Source organism: Pelmatolapia mariae, linkage group LG17 (assembly GCF_036321145.2).
Source record: "Pelmatolapia mariae isolate MD_Pm_ZW linkage group LG17, Pm_UMD_F_2, whole genome shotgun sequence".
Classification (NCBI taxonomy): Eukaryota; Metazoa; Chordata; class Actinopteri; order Cichliformes; family Cichlidae; genus Pelmatolapia; species Pelmatolapia mariae.
Window position 1 is genome coordinate 16,698,618 of NC_086242.1, and position 16,598 is coordinate 16,715,215.

A 16,598-nucleotide genomic window follows, 5' to 3' on the forward strand; every position below is an offset into this window, starting at 1 on the left:
TCATCAAGATGTTTTTTTTTTTTGGCAACTATGAGATGAGCCTTTATGTACCTTTTGATCAGCAGTGGTTTTCGTCTTGGAACTCTCCCATGGATGCCATTTTTTCTGTCTTATTGTTGAATCGTGGACTCCGACCTAACTGAGACAAGTGAGGCCTGCAGTTCTGTAATGTTGTTCTGGGGTCTTTTGTGAGCTCTTGGAGTAATTTGGGGAAGGTTCACCGCTGTTCTGAGTTTCGCTTTTTGTCTAACGGCTCTCACCGTGGTTCACTGGAGTCCCAAAACCTTAGAAATGTCTTTGTTTCTCAGCTGTTTTTTAGATTGTGACAGGATGTTTTTTGGTGTCATGTAGTCAGTTTCACTTTGTCACACAGGTTTTATTTAAGAGCTTTGTTGATTCAACAGGTCTGCCAGTAATCAGGCCTGAGTGTGGCTAGTGAAATTAAATTCAGTTTTCCAAAAGCTGTGAATAATCACAGTTACTTCATGATTAAACAAGAGGGGCAATTACTTTTTCACACATGGCCAGGTAGGTTTAGACGCTTTGTTTCCCTCAATAAATGAAATCATCATTTAAAAATTACATTTTGTATTCCCTCTGGATATCTTTCTCTAACATAAAAAATGCTTAATGATTTCAAACATGTAAAAATTACAAATATACAAAAAAAGGGTGGGGGTGGGGGGGGGGGGTAATAGAAAATTCCTTTTTCACAGCACTGTAAAGCTTGTTATGCTTGTAAATAATGCTTAAGCGCAACATTCATGTTCATGGCTCTACTTAAAATCAGTAGTTAAAATCATTCCATTTTGTGTAGTTTGCTCAAGATCATCATATCTGCAGTGTTATTGCATCATATAGAAATTTCTTAATCCATCCTAATATGGGCTGATTTTTGTGTGCCTGAAGTGGGGCAACAGATGGAAAGATTAGCGTTTGTAGGATGCATGCTTGACCTCAAAGCAGCAACTCACTATAAGATTAAGTCAAGTGTGACGGCTACAGAAGGAAATAAACAGATGCACAATACAGATAAGCACCCGATATAACTGTATTACATGAAACGTGAACAACAGAAAAAGAGGAAGTGAGATCTGCATAGCAGAGTTATTAAAGTTTTGTATTCTGCTTTCGGTTTTATATTTATTTAGTTAAGTTTAACCAGTTTCACTAGGTTTGGGTTAATATCCATTTTGCATACACAAACTAGGATAATAATAAAGTCGTCATTTGTGTTTCTGTGTTTAACTAAACAATTTAGTTAAACTCATTTTGCTGCCGTATGACCAAAAGCCACACTTTTTAATTCTGATTAGTCTCCTTCGGGTGCTATTATCTTGTTTTGTGTTTTGTTTTGTTCTCTTCTAGCTTCTCTTTTTGCTTAGAAAAATTGTGCGCAGTTTAATGCTTTATCATTATTATTATCGTTTCAGCGTTTTATTGTGAAAATACATGTCTTTTACGTGGAAGTGACGTTTGAGGTTCGGCTTTGATAAGTTAGTGAACATTAGCCCGTTGTATTACCGGAAGCTGAGTGTTTACATGCTTACTGTACGTTTATTCAGTCCAAATCTCGACGAAATTGGCATAAAACAGCTTCAAATACACGTAGAAGTGCACCAAAAATATTTATATCCACCATTCATTTTATAATTAGCCTACTGGGTTTAATTTTCATATAAACGGAATTTTGTTTTTAAAAACTAAAACCGGATGTATTTATCCTTCCTGGCTGACTCGACAGCCTTACTTGACAGCTTGGACCTCCGTCACAATTAGTTGCCTTGAGCTCGTTTGTGGTCTGCGCGCTATACTGACAAAGTATTTTGCATTTGTCCTCCCGGCCTGAAAATGCTCTCCTACATCATTGGGGTGAGTATACATCAATGGAAAATTATCATGGTGCTTTTACGCCAGCTAATTTGCATGCATTAGCTCGGCTAATATTCGCTAACATTCAGTTTTTCCCCAGCTAAGTTATCCTGAGCGCTGTTTCGGGCCTGCCCACAGGAATCTTCATGACTCACTTCTCCCTGTTGCTGTCTGTGTTAAACAAAAAAACAAAAACCCGACTTAATCAAGGCAACGCCCCGCAGGGTACTCAGACAGCTGGTAGCTAATGCTAGGAGTTGGTGGTCTGAGTCATTCTCCCACTTTTGACCTTTTATCGCAGCTGATCCGAGGCGGCTTTGACAGCATCATCAACCTCATCTTCAGGCTGCTCTTCCCAAAGAAGAGACCGGCCATCACCTTAGAGGACCCCAACATTAAGTATGCACTGCGCCTGATAGATAAAGAGGTAACCGCTCAAACGCTGCACACTCTTACGTGCTTGCAGAATGAAACTTGTCTGCAAACGCAGCAGATGTGTTCACGCTCACTGCTCTGTTTCTTGTTTTTTTTGTTTTTTTTAAAGATTGTCAGCCATGACACAAGAAAGTTCCGCTTTGCACTGCCATCCCCTGAACACGTCCTTGGTCTCCCTATTGGTAAGTGTGCGCACTCACGCATATCATCACTGCCGGAGGTTTGACTGCATATCTCAAAATCTGTTCTAGCTCCTTTCCTTCTCTGTTTAAGCTAGCTTTCTTCTAATTGGCCACCCCTGATAAACATACGGTTTAAACAGCTGATGTAGTGCCTATTTGGAGATTTGGTAATAAGGAGGAAGACACCTAAACCACCTGTGATACAAACTGAATGTAAACGAAGAGGCAAAGCAGTGTTATTAGAATGGGCTGATATGTGAGCACAAACTGTCACTTTATTTTTAGGAGGTACAGTTTCTCAAGTTGCCTAGTGTTTTGTTAAAAAAGCTGTTTGTGGTGAGCGCCTAAACCTCAGACAACTTAAGAATTGTGCATGGCTTCAAGCTCACATTCAGTCTTGTTGGACTCGGTCACTTACCCTTAAAGACACTGTATACAATTCATTTGACTTCATATTTAATACTGTTCTGTAATATTTTCTCTTTTTCAACGTTGTGTTGAACACACTTTTAAAGCACATCTTTTTATTTGACATTTCTAATTGCGCTGTAATAACAACCCTGCATGCTTTGTTTTGTAGCTGGACTAAACTGTGATGAGAATTTTAAAAATAAGTTGTTCAGATGTGAAGCAGTTTCATGTCTTTTATTACTGCTCAATGTTTTGTTACAGCACTTCATGTTATAGTGCAGGAGCTTGTAGTGCCTTTGTTCTGCATCGATGCCGGTCAGAGGTATCCACGGTGACTACTGTGTGTCTGAGGTGTTACGCTGTTGCTGCTTCCATATATTTCATCATCAGCTTGGAGTTGCATGAACCTCAGTCCCATAATGCATTGCATTGGTGACGTCACAATCCTGAGGTCTATTAGAGATATCCCCTCTCACAGTTACAGAGCCTTTAAAGCAGGAAATACTTGCTGCAATGCTGAATTATCATTGTTTGAGTCACATAGTATGAAATGGGTGACGTTGATGGTAAGTAATGTTTGTTTTCGTCTTCAGGGCAGCACATCTATCTCTCGGCAAAGATAGACGGGAAGCTTGTCGTCCGTCCGTATACACCAGTGTCCAGCGATGACGACAAAGGTTTTGTGGACCTGGTGGTGAAGGTAAAGATTTAAGGAAGGTTGTTTCCATGTGCATTTTAGTTTTTACATATGAAGGTGTTGATTGATTGACATAAATTCCTCCATTTGTTTCAGATTTACTTTAAAGACGTTAATCCAAAATTCCCAGAGGGCGGGAAGATGAGTCAGTACTTGGAGAGCCTCAGGATCGACGACACGATTGACTTCAGAGGACCCAGCGGCTTACTCGTTTACAAGGGCAAAGGTGAGCAGCATAACTGAACACAGCATGTGAATCAGCTTTATCAGCTTGGTTTAATGCTCTCACTTTGCATCTGCAGGTGTTTTTGCCATTCAGCCTGATAAAAAGTCCCCAGCTGAGATGAAGACTGCCAAGCATTTGGGCATGATCGCTGGAGGCACAGGTGAGGGAGCTGTTCAGTGTCAGGACCGGGGGTGTTTTTTTGATTTGTTTAACTCATGTGGTGTTTGTTTTTAGGGCCGATGCTGCTTATTAGTAATAAAGGCGTTAACCATTAGTTGAAGCTGGAGTCTTGATGTCTAAATTTTAACAAAACTCCAACACAAATCATTCAACAAAGTGTTATTTGGACATGTGGACAGTTTCTGTAGATATTATAAGAGTTGTGTAGGTGTTACTCATGCAACCAGATACTACAGAGTGGTCAGAGCATTGACCACCACAGAGAGAGCGAGGCAGCTGCATTAGAGCCACAGTAATGAAATAATAACTATTAAGGTAATTGGGGAGTATGAATGTCAGATCTGATAAGTGTTTGAGCCAAAGTTTCCACTGGATCAGTGAAGTCAGAACCCGATGTTAGGTAAAGTGGTCTGGCTCACTGTTCACCTCAGTGCCAACAGTGCTTGACTGAGAAAATGGCGTTTGTATGGAGTGAATTTGGTGCCACAGAAATCTCTAAGATATTAATTTAGCGTTCTTTGGTCTGCTCCCTTACTGCCACAGCAGACAGTTCCACATATTTAGTTATTGTTTTATTTTTCTGCCTATTTTTTTATGCAACCCCTATTAGATTTGTCTTCTGCTAGTCTCCAACCAGAGACATGTTAGACTAATGTGCAAACACTGACCTGGGAGATGCTGATATGTAATCTAGCATTAAAGGTTATAAAAGCCATTTTCACAACCTTTTCTAAATATGATGACATTTTTTCCCCTTCCTCTGTGCTCTATTTGTTCCAAAGTTTATTTGGGCTGTTTGCTCATCATCCACACAGGCGTTACACACTGTAGGGTCTTTACTTTACTGTATGAAGTGCCTTTTAAGTATCTTTTGTTCTTTAAGTTGATAAAAACGCCTGAATTGAATTGCGTTGGAGAGGAGGTCAGCTGAGTTTAGGATTAGTTAGAATTTATACAAATTTACCAAAGTTATGCTTTTAGAAACATTTCATTTAATCGAACTTGGAGGGCCAACCAAAGCACACATGGATGTCTGCACACATACAGCCTTGTATTTAAAGGAGCTCTGTTAATGTAACCTGAGCCTGCGCTGGGTGTTATTACAGGCATCACTCCCATGCTGCAGAGCGTCACAGCAATAATGAAAGATCCTGATGACAAAACAGTGTGTCACCTGCTGTTTGCCAACCAGGTAAGTTTTATGAACCACAATCTAATGTTTGCAATCAGGAGGATATTTACTATGTGATAACATTTGACCTGGACTGGAGTGTAAATTTGTGTTCACGCAGTAGTTTAAAAATGTCGTCTCTTCCTGTGTTCACAGACTGAGAAAGACATCCTTCTGCGACCGGAGCTGGAAGAGATTCAGGTCAACCACCCGGACCGGTTCAAGCTGTGGTTCACCGTCGACAGAGCACCTGAAAGTGAGTCCTCCAACAGTAACCACCTTCACATGTGAACTTTAACTATTTCAGACAGGAACTATTTCTAGTTTTCGTACACATCTTCTCATTACCCCGGTTTGCACGAGGGGTTGGTCTATTAGCTGCAGTAATCGCCCACTAGCACAGTCCATGATATTACATGGATGTTTGTATTTGTATTGGCAGGTTGAAGACCCACTGTTTACATTCTTTCTTACACCTGTCAGGTAATGCCTTAGAAAAAGTTAACTGCATATGAAAATGACTATTATGTCTTGTAATGTGAGAGCATCTATGAAGTATTAGTACTCTTGCACGTTCTCAAAATGTGACGCAGCAGGCTAAAGTCCAATTTTTTAACTTTTTATGTACTTTTTATGTATCCCAAAATTTCAAAGCTTCTACATTAATGTGCAAAAACAGACTGAATTTATCTCTTTTTTCTTTGAATTGTTGCGGTCTAGTTTTTAACTTCTGATATAAAAACTCAATTCGGCCAATCGATCACAGTTCATTCACAGTTATCACCGCAGGCTAAATACGGAAAAAGGTCACCAGCATCACTGAGGGCAAATTTCAATGGGTGAGTGGCCACAACGAGGCCGAGAGGTTTGCTGGTTCATTTGTGGTTATGCACCAGAAATTGTTCAATGTTCTTTGGTCATAGTGATGGATCACATACCTGTCACCAGGAAGTTGTGTATCATTGTTGGATAAGAATCATTTTCAGTTAAAATGACAACAACAAAAAAAATGTCCAGTACGTGGTTTTAATGTGAGAAATGATCAAGCTAGTAGTTTTGTTCAGCAGAGTCAAACAGAACCGAAAACAAGCATGCAGCCCTACCTGTGAATGTGTTAACCACTAATCTATAGATTGAAACATGATTATACAAATATTGATTCGTTTTATAATCAGTGATGTTATTAATTGAATTTTCTGGGTTAAGGAAAATCTCAGGCTTACAGGAATGTAACTCCCAATAGAAAAAAAAAAGGTTTTTAAAATCTTGGATAATTATTGCTGATTTTTCACTGAAAAGATTACATTTTTAATATCCTGGTAAAATATAGGTTCATTTTTGATAATGGTTCAAAATACATGCTTAGCAGGACAAAAGGCCAGCTATGAGAGAGTTAGAGTTTAATGATTAAACACAGTAGTGGTGTATAAACTCACTGGGAGTGAAAAGAGTTGAGGTGAAGAACCACATGATGCTCAGTGCATCATGGGAAACTCCCCAGCAGCTTAAGGCTACAGCAGCGTAACTAAGGGAAGGTTAAGGGTCACCTGATCCAGCCGTAACTATAAGCTTGATCGAAGTTTTAAGACTAATCTTAAAAGTAGAGTGTGTGAACCTTTAGAAACTTTAAGAGTTTTAGAAACTGTAAGCCTGCAGTCTGAGAGCAGCTCTGTTTGGATTAATAAGGTTCTATCGGGCTTCAGGACCTTGCATGTGAGGAGAAGGATTTTAAATGCTAAATTAAACAGGGAGCTGTCTTTCTACTAGCTAGTACTCACTGCATCCAGCTTTTCATCTTTAAAAAAACCCCTGATAATAATGAATTACAATAGTCCAGCCTATTTTTTTTTTCCAGAATCACTCTGAGACGATGTTTTTAATTGTAGTAATATTGCACAAATGAATTAAGGCAGTCCCTTATATATGTTTAACGTGGATGCTGAAGGACATATCCTGATCAAAAATGACTTAAACTCCTCATGGTGTTACTGGAGGCCAGCGTAATGCCATCTAAGGTAAATATCTGCTTAGACACTGGTTATGTTTGACTTTTAAGAACCAAGCACAGTAACCACAGTTGTTACTGTATCTGAATGTATGCCTGAGTGTTGGCATGTACAAGTTGTAATGATATGACAGATAAAGTTGCTCTTATAGATGGTCACCAGTAGGTGTTGCTGCTGAACACTGAAAATGCCCCACTTTGCACCCTTTAGTTCTGAGCAGCATTTTAACCTCAGGCCTTTTTGTCTTTCAGACTGGGAGTACAGCAAAGGCTTCATCAGCGAAGACATGGTGAGGGAACACCTGCCGCCTCCCAGCAACGAGACCCTCATCCTGATGTGCGGACCTCCACCGATGATCCAGTTTGCCTGCAACCCTAACCTGGATAAAGTCGGCCATGCCGACAGCCGCAGGTTCACGTTTTAGACATCGTCCATCCAGGAGTCATCATTTGGATATTTAAGGGTATCCAGTTGTATCTTTTTTTTTTCCTTACCCTGAAAGCATTAAAGCTGTCATATCTACAGTGGGTATTGCACTATATTTAAATATGACATAATATGCGATGATATTTATCATGCAAGAGAATCACAGCTTGGACCAATTCTTGTATGTTTGGTAGGAAGTTGTGAACGTGTAGGGGGAAATGGATGTGAAATAAGGATTTTATGACAGGATATGAAGTTTCCGGATGTTTGGCTTGAAAATGAGGCGCTTTAAGACTCGAGGTTTACTGGCTGTTTTTTCTGAGTGCCTTAAACACCTGCAAAGATTTTATTTAATGCACGCCATAAGAATTGTGATCACTCGCTTCAATACAGAATCATTGATTATTCCGTTATGGCTGTTGGGAACGTGTTACAAGTCTATACCTGTTGCTTATCTGTTGTCACGCAAGACGTGTCAGAATTTGCTCCGTTGTGATTTGTCAAACGCAGTGTGGTTACTGATTTGTTTTCTGAAAGTGTGGAAAAAGTGGCTGCTTGTGTTTATGGATCATAAAGCAACAATGCTGTTGAACTATTGGCGTTTTGATCATTGTTTCTGAATCATGTTGGTCACAAGTGAATTTTAGCTTCTACCATAATTAAGTGAAGACACTTTCTGCAGGGAAAAAGAAATGCATTTATTAACAAAACATTTTAAAAACAGAATAAAACCATAATTGGTATGTATGAACAGAGATTTGTTCATTTTCTTTTAAGAACGAAGGAAAGACTGACTGCAGTCTGCATTGAGGCAGGGATCGGATGTTAATCGAGTTGAATATCCAGCCTTCCTGCAGGCTGCATTAAACTGTATCTGAAACAGAGGAGCTGGACACTTCAGGGAAACACTCGTGTGTACAGTTAAAGTGACACTCCAGTCAGCCAGGCGCTGATTAGCTTAGACTATAAACAGGAGGAAGCAGCTGGCTCCCCAACTCACATGACATCTTTATTTGAACTGTGCGAAAACAAAAATAAGCGGTAACTTTTTTTAAAAGAATGTCCTTCTTTACTAAACTAGTAGGCATGGGCATACACTGGCTAAAACATATTGGTCTCCAGGAACTATTTTAGTAGTCTTTGATGCTTACTCACTTTATCTAAAGTCATCTTTGGCTTTCTGGATTTCTCCCATTTGACAGTAACATCTAATCTCTCAGTCATGGATGTTTTTTTTTTAGTTAACAGCCTATAGGTGTGCTTCTTCCCCTTTTTGGTTTAAATATTAGCTTCCACTGGGAAAATGAGGGGGAAAATATATATTAAGACTGAGAAGACCATTTGATATTAATGTTTTTTTTTTTTTTAAAAGACCATCCCTACTAGTTTACTGGTGAACAGTGATTTCCTTGAGCCAAGTGTGCATGTTCCCCCGTTTCCAGTCTATATATCAAACATCTATAGATATTAGTAGCTTTATCTTCTGTTGGGAGGTGGTGCTCACAGTAAAATGTTAACCCCCAAAAATAGCCACAGCACTTTGTCCAGCAGTGGTGCCCCAGAGAGCCTGGATACAAATCAGGATTTGTTTTTCTTCTGAAGAAAGTAATTTTTCAAAGAGCAGCCTTCAGCTTACACAACACTTAACTGGGTCAAAATGCAATTCTGTGAGCACCACACACAAAAATGCTACTCGCCATGCGCCTCACTTGATTTCTGTGAGGCATCAATCTTAACATGTGGTCAAATAAAATCATAACCTTGAATGTAAGCACTTCTCACAAACAGAATCTGGGCACAGCTCAGGAAGAGACAGTGAACACAACTGAGGACAAGCCCTTTCAAATACGGGCTGAAACAAAGTTTAAAATCACCGAATACTGAAAAACAAAGGCATGAGCAACAAAATTCATAAAGAGGTATGTTAATTTGAGAACACTTTGCATTTTCAGTTCACATGTTACATTTTGGACAGCTTCAATAAATATAGATGTGTACATGTGAAAGATGGAAAAGTTGTTAGAGTCTGACATGTTCTCTTACAAAAGCTGATCGGCGGTGGAGGGAGATGGACCACAGGATGAAGTTGGCACAGTTCGTTCTTTTTCCATGAAGCTTGCGAAGCTCTGCAGCAATATCAGATGTTTGAGTTATTGTGCATGAGGGAATCATACGGTGGAGGGCACGCCGACACTTCCCGGAAAAACACGTCGTCCTTCAGCATGCTCTGAAACACAGAGGAGCACAGAACAGCGTTCAGTGTAGTCGATGGACAGCGTGTTCTGTGTGATCACACCGGAGCAGGTCAGCTTCTCACCGTCAGATTGTTGATTCCCTCAGAAAAGGCTCCTATCTGTCTGACGGTTCCTTCAGAGTCCTCCATCTGTGAAAAGTGACAGAATCAACTCAAATTCACTTAAAAACAAAACAAATGTATTGTGTTACAAATAAGTGTAACTGGGAGAGTGTGTACCTGTTCCAGGTGCTCAAGGTTATCCTCGTAGATCCGGGCGCTAGTCTGGAAGCTGCTGTTTTTTGGCATTTCCACATTCATGGGGCACACGTACTCCTCACCGTCGTCCTGACGTTTCTTCCTCAGAGTGCCAAAACCTCCAAACGACAAGCGCCTCGGCTGAAGGAGGATAAAGGACACAATTAGCAGATGGCCAGCTCGTAACTTGAGTGTTTGTATTTACTACAAGCCTCATTCACCCACACATCACATTTAACATTCACACTCCAATAAATGCATCAGGGAAAACTCGGGGTTCAGCATCTTGCCCAAGTATACTTCAGGCTAGAGGAGCTGGGGATTGAACCGCCGACAAGCTCATTCATGTCCTGAGAAACAGCTACTTTATTTAAAAGTATTATTAGTGTTGGGAAACTCTACTGGGCTTAAAGCTTTGATATTTATGGAAACAGAGCTTATTTACTTTCTCATTTAGATGCTTCTCTTTTAAAAGGTTTGCCGACTGTATGCAGGAGATTAATATAAAAGAGACTCTGGGAAAATGAAAGTACTGCTTATTTGATTTATGATCATGCTCTTAATTGCAAGTTTCACATCTTATATGAACATAAAAAAGACAGCATGTTATGCTTTAGGGCGTGGCTACTCTGTGATTGACAAGAGGCTACTGAGTGTGGAGTGGCTTTAGTTTCACCATCCATGCTTTAAATCCAGCCTACTGCCCAAAGAGGTGAAAACGCACAGAGTTCAGATCTGTAAGAATTGAGAGACTTTTTTTTTGCTAGGTTTAGTTTTTACTTTTGGTTTGCCAGTTTTGGTACCGCTGATCTGTTTAGAGTCTGCAAAAATGAAAAGTTCCTCTCTGAAGCAGGGAGGGTTTGTCGTGAAACAGTTACCTTGACCTTGGCAGTTGCTGTGAGGACAGTGTAGTCTGGGTTTTCCAGACAGTCCTGTTTGAGCCGCTGCGCCTCGGAGCCAATGAGCACGTGGAAATGGGTGGCCAGGTGGCGTCTCAGCAGGGTTTTGTTGGGAGGAATGTTGAGCAGAAGGGCAAGTGCTTCCACATTGAATCGAGGCTCCAACACCTTCAGAACAGGCAGATGAAACATCGCGGCGCAAGGTCAAAAAAATAAAAATATGTATGACGCAGAGCAGCAGAGGGGACTTAATCATTTATTAATGTGATTCCAGATGATTTGTTGTGAGCATGAAAAAAAGGGTCTTATATTTATTTACTGGCACCAGATATTTGTTAAAAGACAGAAGCTTAAAGTCAGAAATGTAGGCAGTTCACCCTGTGCTCTTTGCTAGTGAAGTAATAAACTCCACAGCCTGACATGGAAATGATTGCAGCTGCTTTAAAGACAGTTCACCTCAATTATGTATTTCCCTGTCGTGAAGTCTTTCCCTTTGCTTTGAGTAGTCTTTTATAGGAATTATTTTCCGATGCAGTTATGCAAAGTATATCACAAGAAAGAATCCATTCTCCTGCAACGAAATGCTCAAACTAATGAGACTGAAGGCATCTAAACATTTATGACGTCCCTCTCAGCTGAGATGTAATGTTTCCTTTTAGTTTGTCTGTTGTTAGACACTAGAAAGAAAATAGTTCCTACATGAAACTGCTCATACTTAGGTTTGTGGGTTCTTTTTCAAAGTAACATTTTTATAACTGCTGCCAAGTTTCTTTGAATGCATTTTCTGCACACTGAGCACCAAAGCCGGCTCCATTTAGTGTGATTATATAAAAGAAATATGCAGCACCAGTGACTCAAGGAAAAATGATCTTAGGTGGAACAGCTTATTTAAAACTGATGAAGGCACTGCTTCTTCAGCTCTTTACAGTCTCTATTACACATTTTGTGACCTCCAATTTGCAGTTTCCACATTTTATTCTGTCTCCTGTGTTTATTTTTGTGTATATAATGCTCACCATCAGCCCTCCATGAACACCACTCCCCCTCAGGTTGGGGGCATATTCCGCCAGGTCCACAGAGCGGAGCCACTCCATCACTCTGTGGTTGGTCCACTGCGAGATCTCTGCTGGTGTGACGTTGCTCTGGACGACAAGGGAATAAAATGAATAATTAAATTTTAAAAATGACAGGTTTAAAGCAAAAGAGAAGGGCGGGTTGGGACTTCTGCGTGATACCTCATCAGAGGGACGGCGTCTGAGACAGTTGGGGTCGTAAGAGTTGAGGCGGAGGACCTGGATGGCCCTCTTGATGCTGAGGTGATGGAGAACACTGCCAACCTTCAGAGACAGCAGGTCCTCCTGGGATAACAACAAAGAGTTACCACCTACACACGTCACCTGTCGAATGACTTATTCACACAAAAATCAGACAGAATATGAAAGAACGGCTATTTTTGAACTTTTTAATAAGAGTAAATCTAAAAGCTCTGACTGAGCTCACCACTGTCATGTAGTGCAGCATGCGTCCATCAATTCGAGCCTCATCAAAGTGACTTTTGTACTGCGGGAGACCAATGTCATCCAGCCATCCTGAAAACAAACAGCCTGTTTGAATCAAAGCTAATGGAGATGATACGTGCAGGCCGTGAGACGACGGCACTCACTCGTCACCCAGTTGTGGTCTAGTTTGCCCTTCAGATCTTCTTCTTCTGATCCGACAGCCTGCAGGGCCAGCTGCAGCTTCTTCCTGTGCAGAGGGTGCTTCATGCCCAGCTCCTGAAACATAGTGTGACGTTTATTCTGCCTGTTTTAGTAGAAATTTAGCAAATCGTGTAATTCACATGAAGTGGCATAATTACAGACTTGTTTCTTCATTTATTCTTTAAAAAATATATATAGGTTTATAAGCACTAAAAGTATAAAGATAAAAAAAAGAAAATATGAAGATGTATACATGGACAACATATTTCTATTGCCGTCACAGTTACCTTCTCTAAGTCATGCTGTGATGCTTGCAGTAACGTTTGTCCTGATTTGATCCAGCTTTGACCCTGCGCGACATAAAACCCGAGGCCCTGCTCATGAAGCCACGCGCAAACTTCCTCTTTGCTCCACCGTGAGAAAGGAAGATCAACAGCACTGAGAGGAGAGAGAACGAACATCAATAAACAGCATTCTTAAAACCCTCAAATGGGAAAAACACTTTGTAGTTTTGCCTTTATATGCAGCAGTTAATAATTAATAAAATAACATTTTACTTAGGTTTATAATTAAGATAAAACGGTTTTTGAGCGCCTACATTTGTTTGGTGTCGCGTGACCAGCCGAGTCTGGGGCCGGCTGTAGCTCTGACTCCACCTCTTCTGAACTCCATCTCGGCTGCATCATCAAGGTTGAAGGAGGTAGAGTGGCTCCTCTTTAACCTGCATCGCAATTACGTTAGAAATGATCAAAGATACATTTCTCCAGCTCAAACACCCACAACGCGTCGCTGAGTGTTACCTGCCAAAGAATCTCTTGAACCCTTTGGACTTCTTTTTGGTTTCAGGCGAGGACGTTGGAGGCGATTTATCGTGGGATTTCCGTGGAGGAGCACCGGCCAAGTCAAGGTGCTCTGTGCCTTTGTGCTCCGTCTCAGCTGTGAAAGTCAATTACACATGTGAGACCATACAAGCTGGAGCAAGCATGGATGACCCACCACCATGAGCAGAGAGATTCCAGAGATCTCTGGATTCAAACAGGACGAAAACAACACAAACTGGAGAAGCATCACACATGCAAACATCTACTCATTTACAAATAAGTAATGCAAAAGAAATTTAATCTGGAAAAACACTAAAAACGGCATAATTGCAGATGGTTTAATGTCATGGATAAAAGACAACTGGATGTTTTTGTGATATCTTTGATAGAAACACGTCAGAGTAAGCTGCAAGCAAATGGTTGAGAGAAGAAAAAAAGAAATCCCAATAAAGAATAGCTTTAATTAGTGGTTTCCAACTTTTCTTGCAACTCAGTCTGGTTTTATCTCTTCAGATCTTTGAGATATAAATATTGAAACAGTGAAAGAGAAAACAATTATATTTATAAACTCATAAACATAAGATGTCACGAACAACAGCAACAACAAAGTTGGGAAACACTCATTTTTTAGGAGAGTGTTTCTATCAAAGACCAGCATGACAAGGATTCATGTAAGACGTGTCAGTGCTGGCTTCAGTGCATCCAGCCGTCTCACCCAGAGCTGCCATGCTGCAGGCCAAAAAGCCACTCTGCTTCACTGTACCTAACACAGGTGCACTGGCACTCCGGGTGCGATCTTCACAATTTACAGAGCCATGAAGGAAACATGAACATAAGTAATAAAATAAAAACACACACATAAACAAATACAGGGAAAAACAAATCAAATGCCTTCTACAAGATGGCAAAGCTCACCGAGGTTTGGGGCGCTGCCCGTCTGCTTGCCTCCACGTAGTTTGAAGAAGCCCCGGCCAAATGAAGCGCGGGCTTTCTTGGTACCAAAATTCCCCTCGCTTGTGGCGTTTCCTTTAGTTGGAGAAGAGGAACTAGGTCCTGTTTTATTTAGGCCCTATGAGGAGGAAAAAAACACATATATACAGAAGAATTAAAGTACAAATCACAGGAAAAAAAATCAGTTGCACTGTTTAACCACTAGGTGTCAGAGGAGGACAAGCTTACACAGAGGACCCTGTGACTGGCGCTAATCATTCATAACAAGGAGGATCTACTCTACCAATTAGTACAAAATGTTAAAAAAAAATTAAATAGTAATGAGTATTTTTGATATAACAATAGAATATATTATTATAGAAATAATAATTCTATTAAGTATAACAGTATAATCAGCCAGAGCACATCAGAGATAGCCTTGTCTTACTTGATCAGTGCTGCTGGTTCCAGCTGAGCTGCTTGACTCTGGGACGTCTAAGGTACTGAAATCACAACAATGAGAATTCAGGCCTCAAGCACAGGCTAAAAAAAAGGTTTAATAGTCTAGAAATGTTCTTAACATCAAGTAGAAGTAATATTACATAATTAAAATTAAAGTGTTAAAAAAATCAACCAAAAGAAAGGAAAAAAATGAAATTTGTGAAGGTGTAATCAGTACAATGCATTAAATTACTATTCTGCTAACCAGCCATTAGCAGCAATTGTTTCACAGAGTCATTTAAATGCGATGTACCTAAAAATTGTTCTGCTTAAAGCCTTTGCTCACTCAAAGTACACCCACACAGGCGTTTTCACATCGGTTCCTTGATTAGACCTTTTATGTTGGCACAAATCTTCTCGACTCTACTCAATCCTGTTGTAAATGCAGTGCGGGACAAATTTCACCTTTATTTTTGTTACTGGTAGGGAAAGCTCTGTAGCCTCAGATTCCCAACACCTTTACTAACCTTAAAGGTCTAATCACACCGAGGTCTAACGCAGGGATGAAAGAAATTGACTCAAGTGACTGAATAATTTCAGCAACAACAGTAAACGCTATTAACTTTTTACACTTTGACGCTGCGTCCCTAAAAGCAAACAGCATCGCCAACACACCACCTTTAGACAATCTAAATTTATTCAAGCTGATGTTTCGCTGATTAGAGAAAGGTTAAAGTTCCCAGACATCACCTAGAAGTGGACTGATATTTGTGCACAAAATGTAAATTACTTTATTTAGTTTCACGGGTCAAATGAAGCAGAAAAAGAACGATGTCTTTTAATTACAGCAATCAGATGTGAAAGCTTGAGTTACCTTCCGGCTGCCTGAAGCTGTCGCTCTCTGTCCAGTTCGTTCATTTCAGAGAGCACCGCTATGCATGGAACAGACTGAGACAACAGATAAAAGCATGATGAAGCAAACACACTTTCCTAAAGCAGAGCATGCACCCACATCAACAAACAGAACAGCAAGAACCAAAGCTCTCAATTCCTGGCAGAAACAATTTCAGAGTGGGAGGCCAAAACTGAGTTTTTATAAAGGAAGTCCACAGTCTGGGGTTCATCCTGTGTCAGAACTGTTTTGATAGAGGTTGTGTTTACCTCGCCCAAGCTCCTTCCTGCCTCCCCCTCCAACTCTACAGTGACCTGATCAACCTCCATGGCTGCAGAGACCGAGGGATCATCTGGGATATCGTGGTAGTCATCTTCATTTAGCTTCTCTGAGAGAGCACAGTCAGGGCAGTCAGCGGGGACACCATAAAGCACAAAACCACCAACATGAGTCTTACCTTTTCAAAGTTCATTGGCAGTGTTAAAAGCATTCCAACATTGTGGATAAAAGTACAAAGAACATGGGGCCTTTTAACAGTCAGTTTTGGGGTGCTTTTTGCACTTACTTGAGTTACAAATACTTTCACAGTGAGAGAAAATGTATTTGTAACGGCAACACAAAGTCCTGCAGCTCTATGAAAATAATCATGGATAGAAACAGAAAGGAAGCTTTGTGAAGTACACCAGAGTTTTTTAGCAATTACTATTCAAAAGAGAAGATGCCTTTTTCTACCGCCAGCAGGTTTTGGGGGTCAGAGGGTAAAGAAGGGCACAACACTGCAAAAACTGGCTCTTTTAAAATGGAGAATTAGGTGTTTT

The 16,598-nt window shown here is 40.4% G+C and overlaps 2 protein-coding genes across 3 annotated transcripts in view; one reads left to right on the top strand and one right to left on the bottom strand.

Moving 5' to 3' along the window:
- The first annotated feature begins 1,739 nt into the window (after positions 1-1,739).
- On the top strand, positions 1,740-8,198 carry LOC134646648 (NADH-cytochrome b5 reductase 3). Its single transcript, XM_063500508.1, has 9 exons — positions 1,740-1,872; positions 2,174-2,299; positions 2,417-2,489; positions 3,494-3,600; positions 3,694-3,823; positions 3,900-3,983; positions 5,110-5,195; positions 5,331-5,430; positions 7,432-8,198. The coding sequence occupies exons 1-9, from the start codon at positions 1,852-1,854 to the stop codon at positions 7,602-7,604; spliced, it is 900 nt and encodes a 299-aa protein (XP_063356578.1). The 5' UTR covers positions 1,740-1,851; the 3' UTR covers positions 7,605-8,198.
- Positions 8,199-8,323: 125 nt separating this feature from the next.
- LOC134646646 (liprin-beta-1-like) overlaps positions 8,324-16,598 on the bottom strand; it is a 28,179-nt gene continuing 19,904 nt past the window's right edge. For both annotated transcript variants that reach the window (XM_063500503.1, XM_063500502.1), the window contains exons 11-25: positions 16,050-16,168; positions 15,763-15,836; positions 14,896-14,950; positions 14,433-14,586; positions 13,497-13,632; positions 13,295-13,417; positions 12,984-13,134; positions 12,660-12,771; positions 12,497-12,585; positions 12,232-12,354; positions 12,013-12,138; positions 10,976-11,164; positions 10,080-10,238; positions 9,924-9,989; positions 8,324-9,833 (exon numbers count right to left, since the gene is read on the bottom strand). In XM_063500503.1, coding sequence (XP_063356573.1) covers positions 9,744-9,833; positions 9,924-9,989; positions 10,080-10,238; positions 10,976-11,164; positions 12,013-12,138; positions 12,232-12,354; positions 12,497-12,585; positions 12,660-12,771; positions 12,984-13,134; positions 13,295-13,417; positions 13,497-13,632; positions 14,433-14,586; positions 14,896-14,950; positions 15,763-15,836; positions 16,050-16,168 — 1,766 coding nt within the window. In that variant the 3' untranslated portion in view covers positions 8,324-9,743. The remainder of the gene's footprint in view (positions 9,834-9,923; positions 9,990-10,079; positions 10,239-10,975; positions 11,165-12,012; positions 12,139-12,231; positions 12,355-12,496; positions 12,586-12,659; positions 12,772-12,983; positions 13,135-13,294; positions 13,418-13,496; positions 13,633-14,432; positions 14,587-14,895; positions 14,951-15,762; positions 15,837-16,049; positions 16,169-16,598) is intronic.

Excerpts from the sequence above, each read along its gene's own strand:
- LOC134646648 (XM_063500508.1), top strand. The coding sequence starts at position 1,852 with ATGCTCTCCTACATCATTGGG. Across the intron at positions 3,824-3,899 it reads ACTCGTTTACAAGGGCAAAG|GTGTTTTTGCCATTCAGCCT; the intron begins GTGAGCAGCATA and ends TTGCATCTGCAG. Across the intron at positions 5,196-5,330 it reads ACCTGCTGTTTGCCAACCAG|ACTGAGAAAGACATCCTTCT; the intron begins GTAAGTTTTATG and ends CTGTGTTCACAG.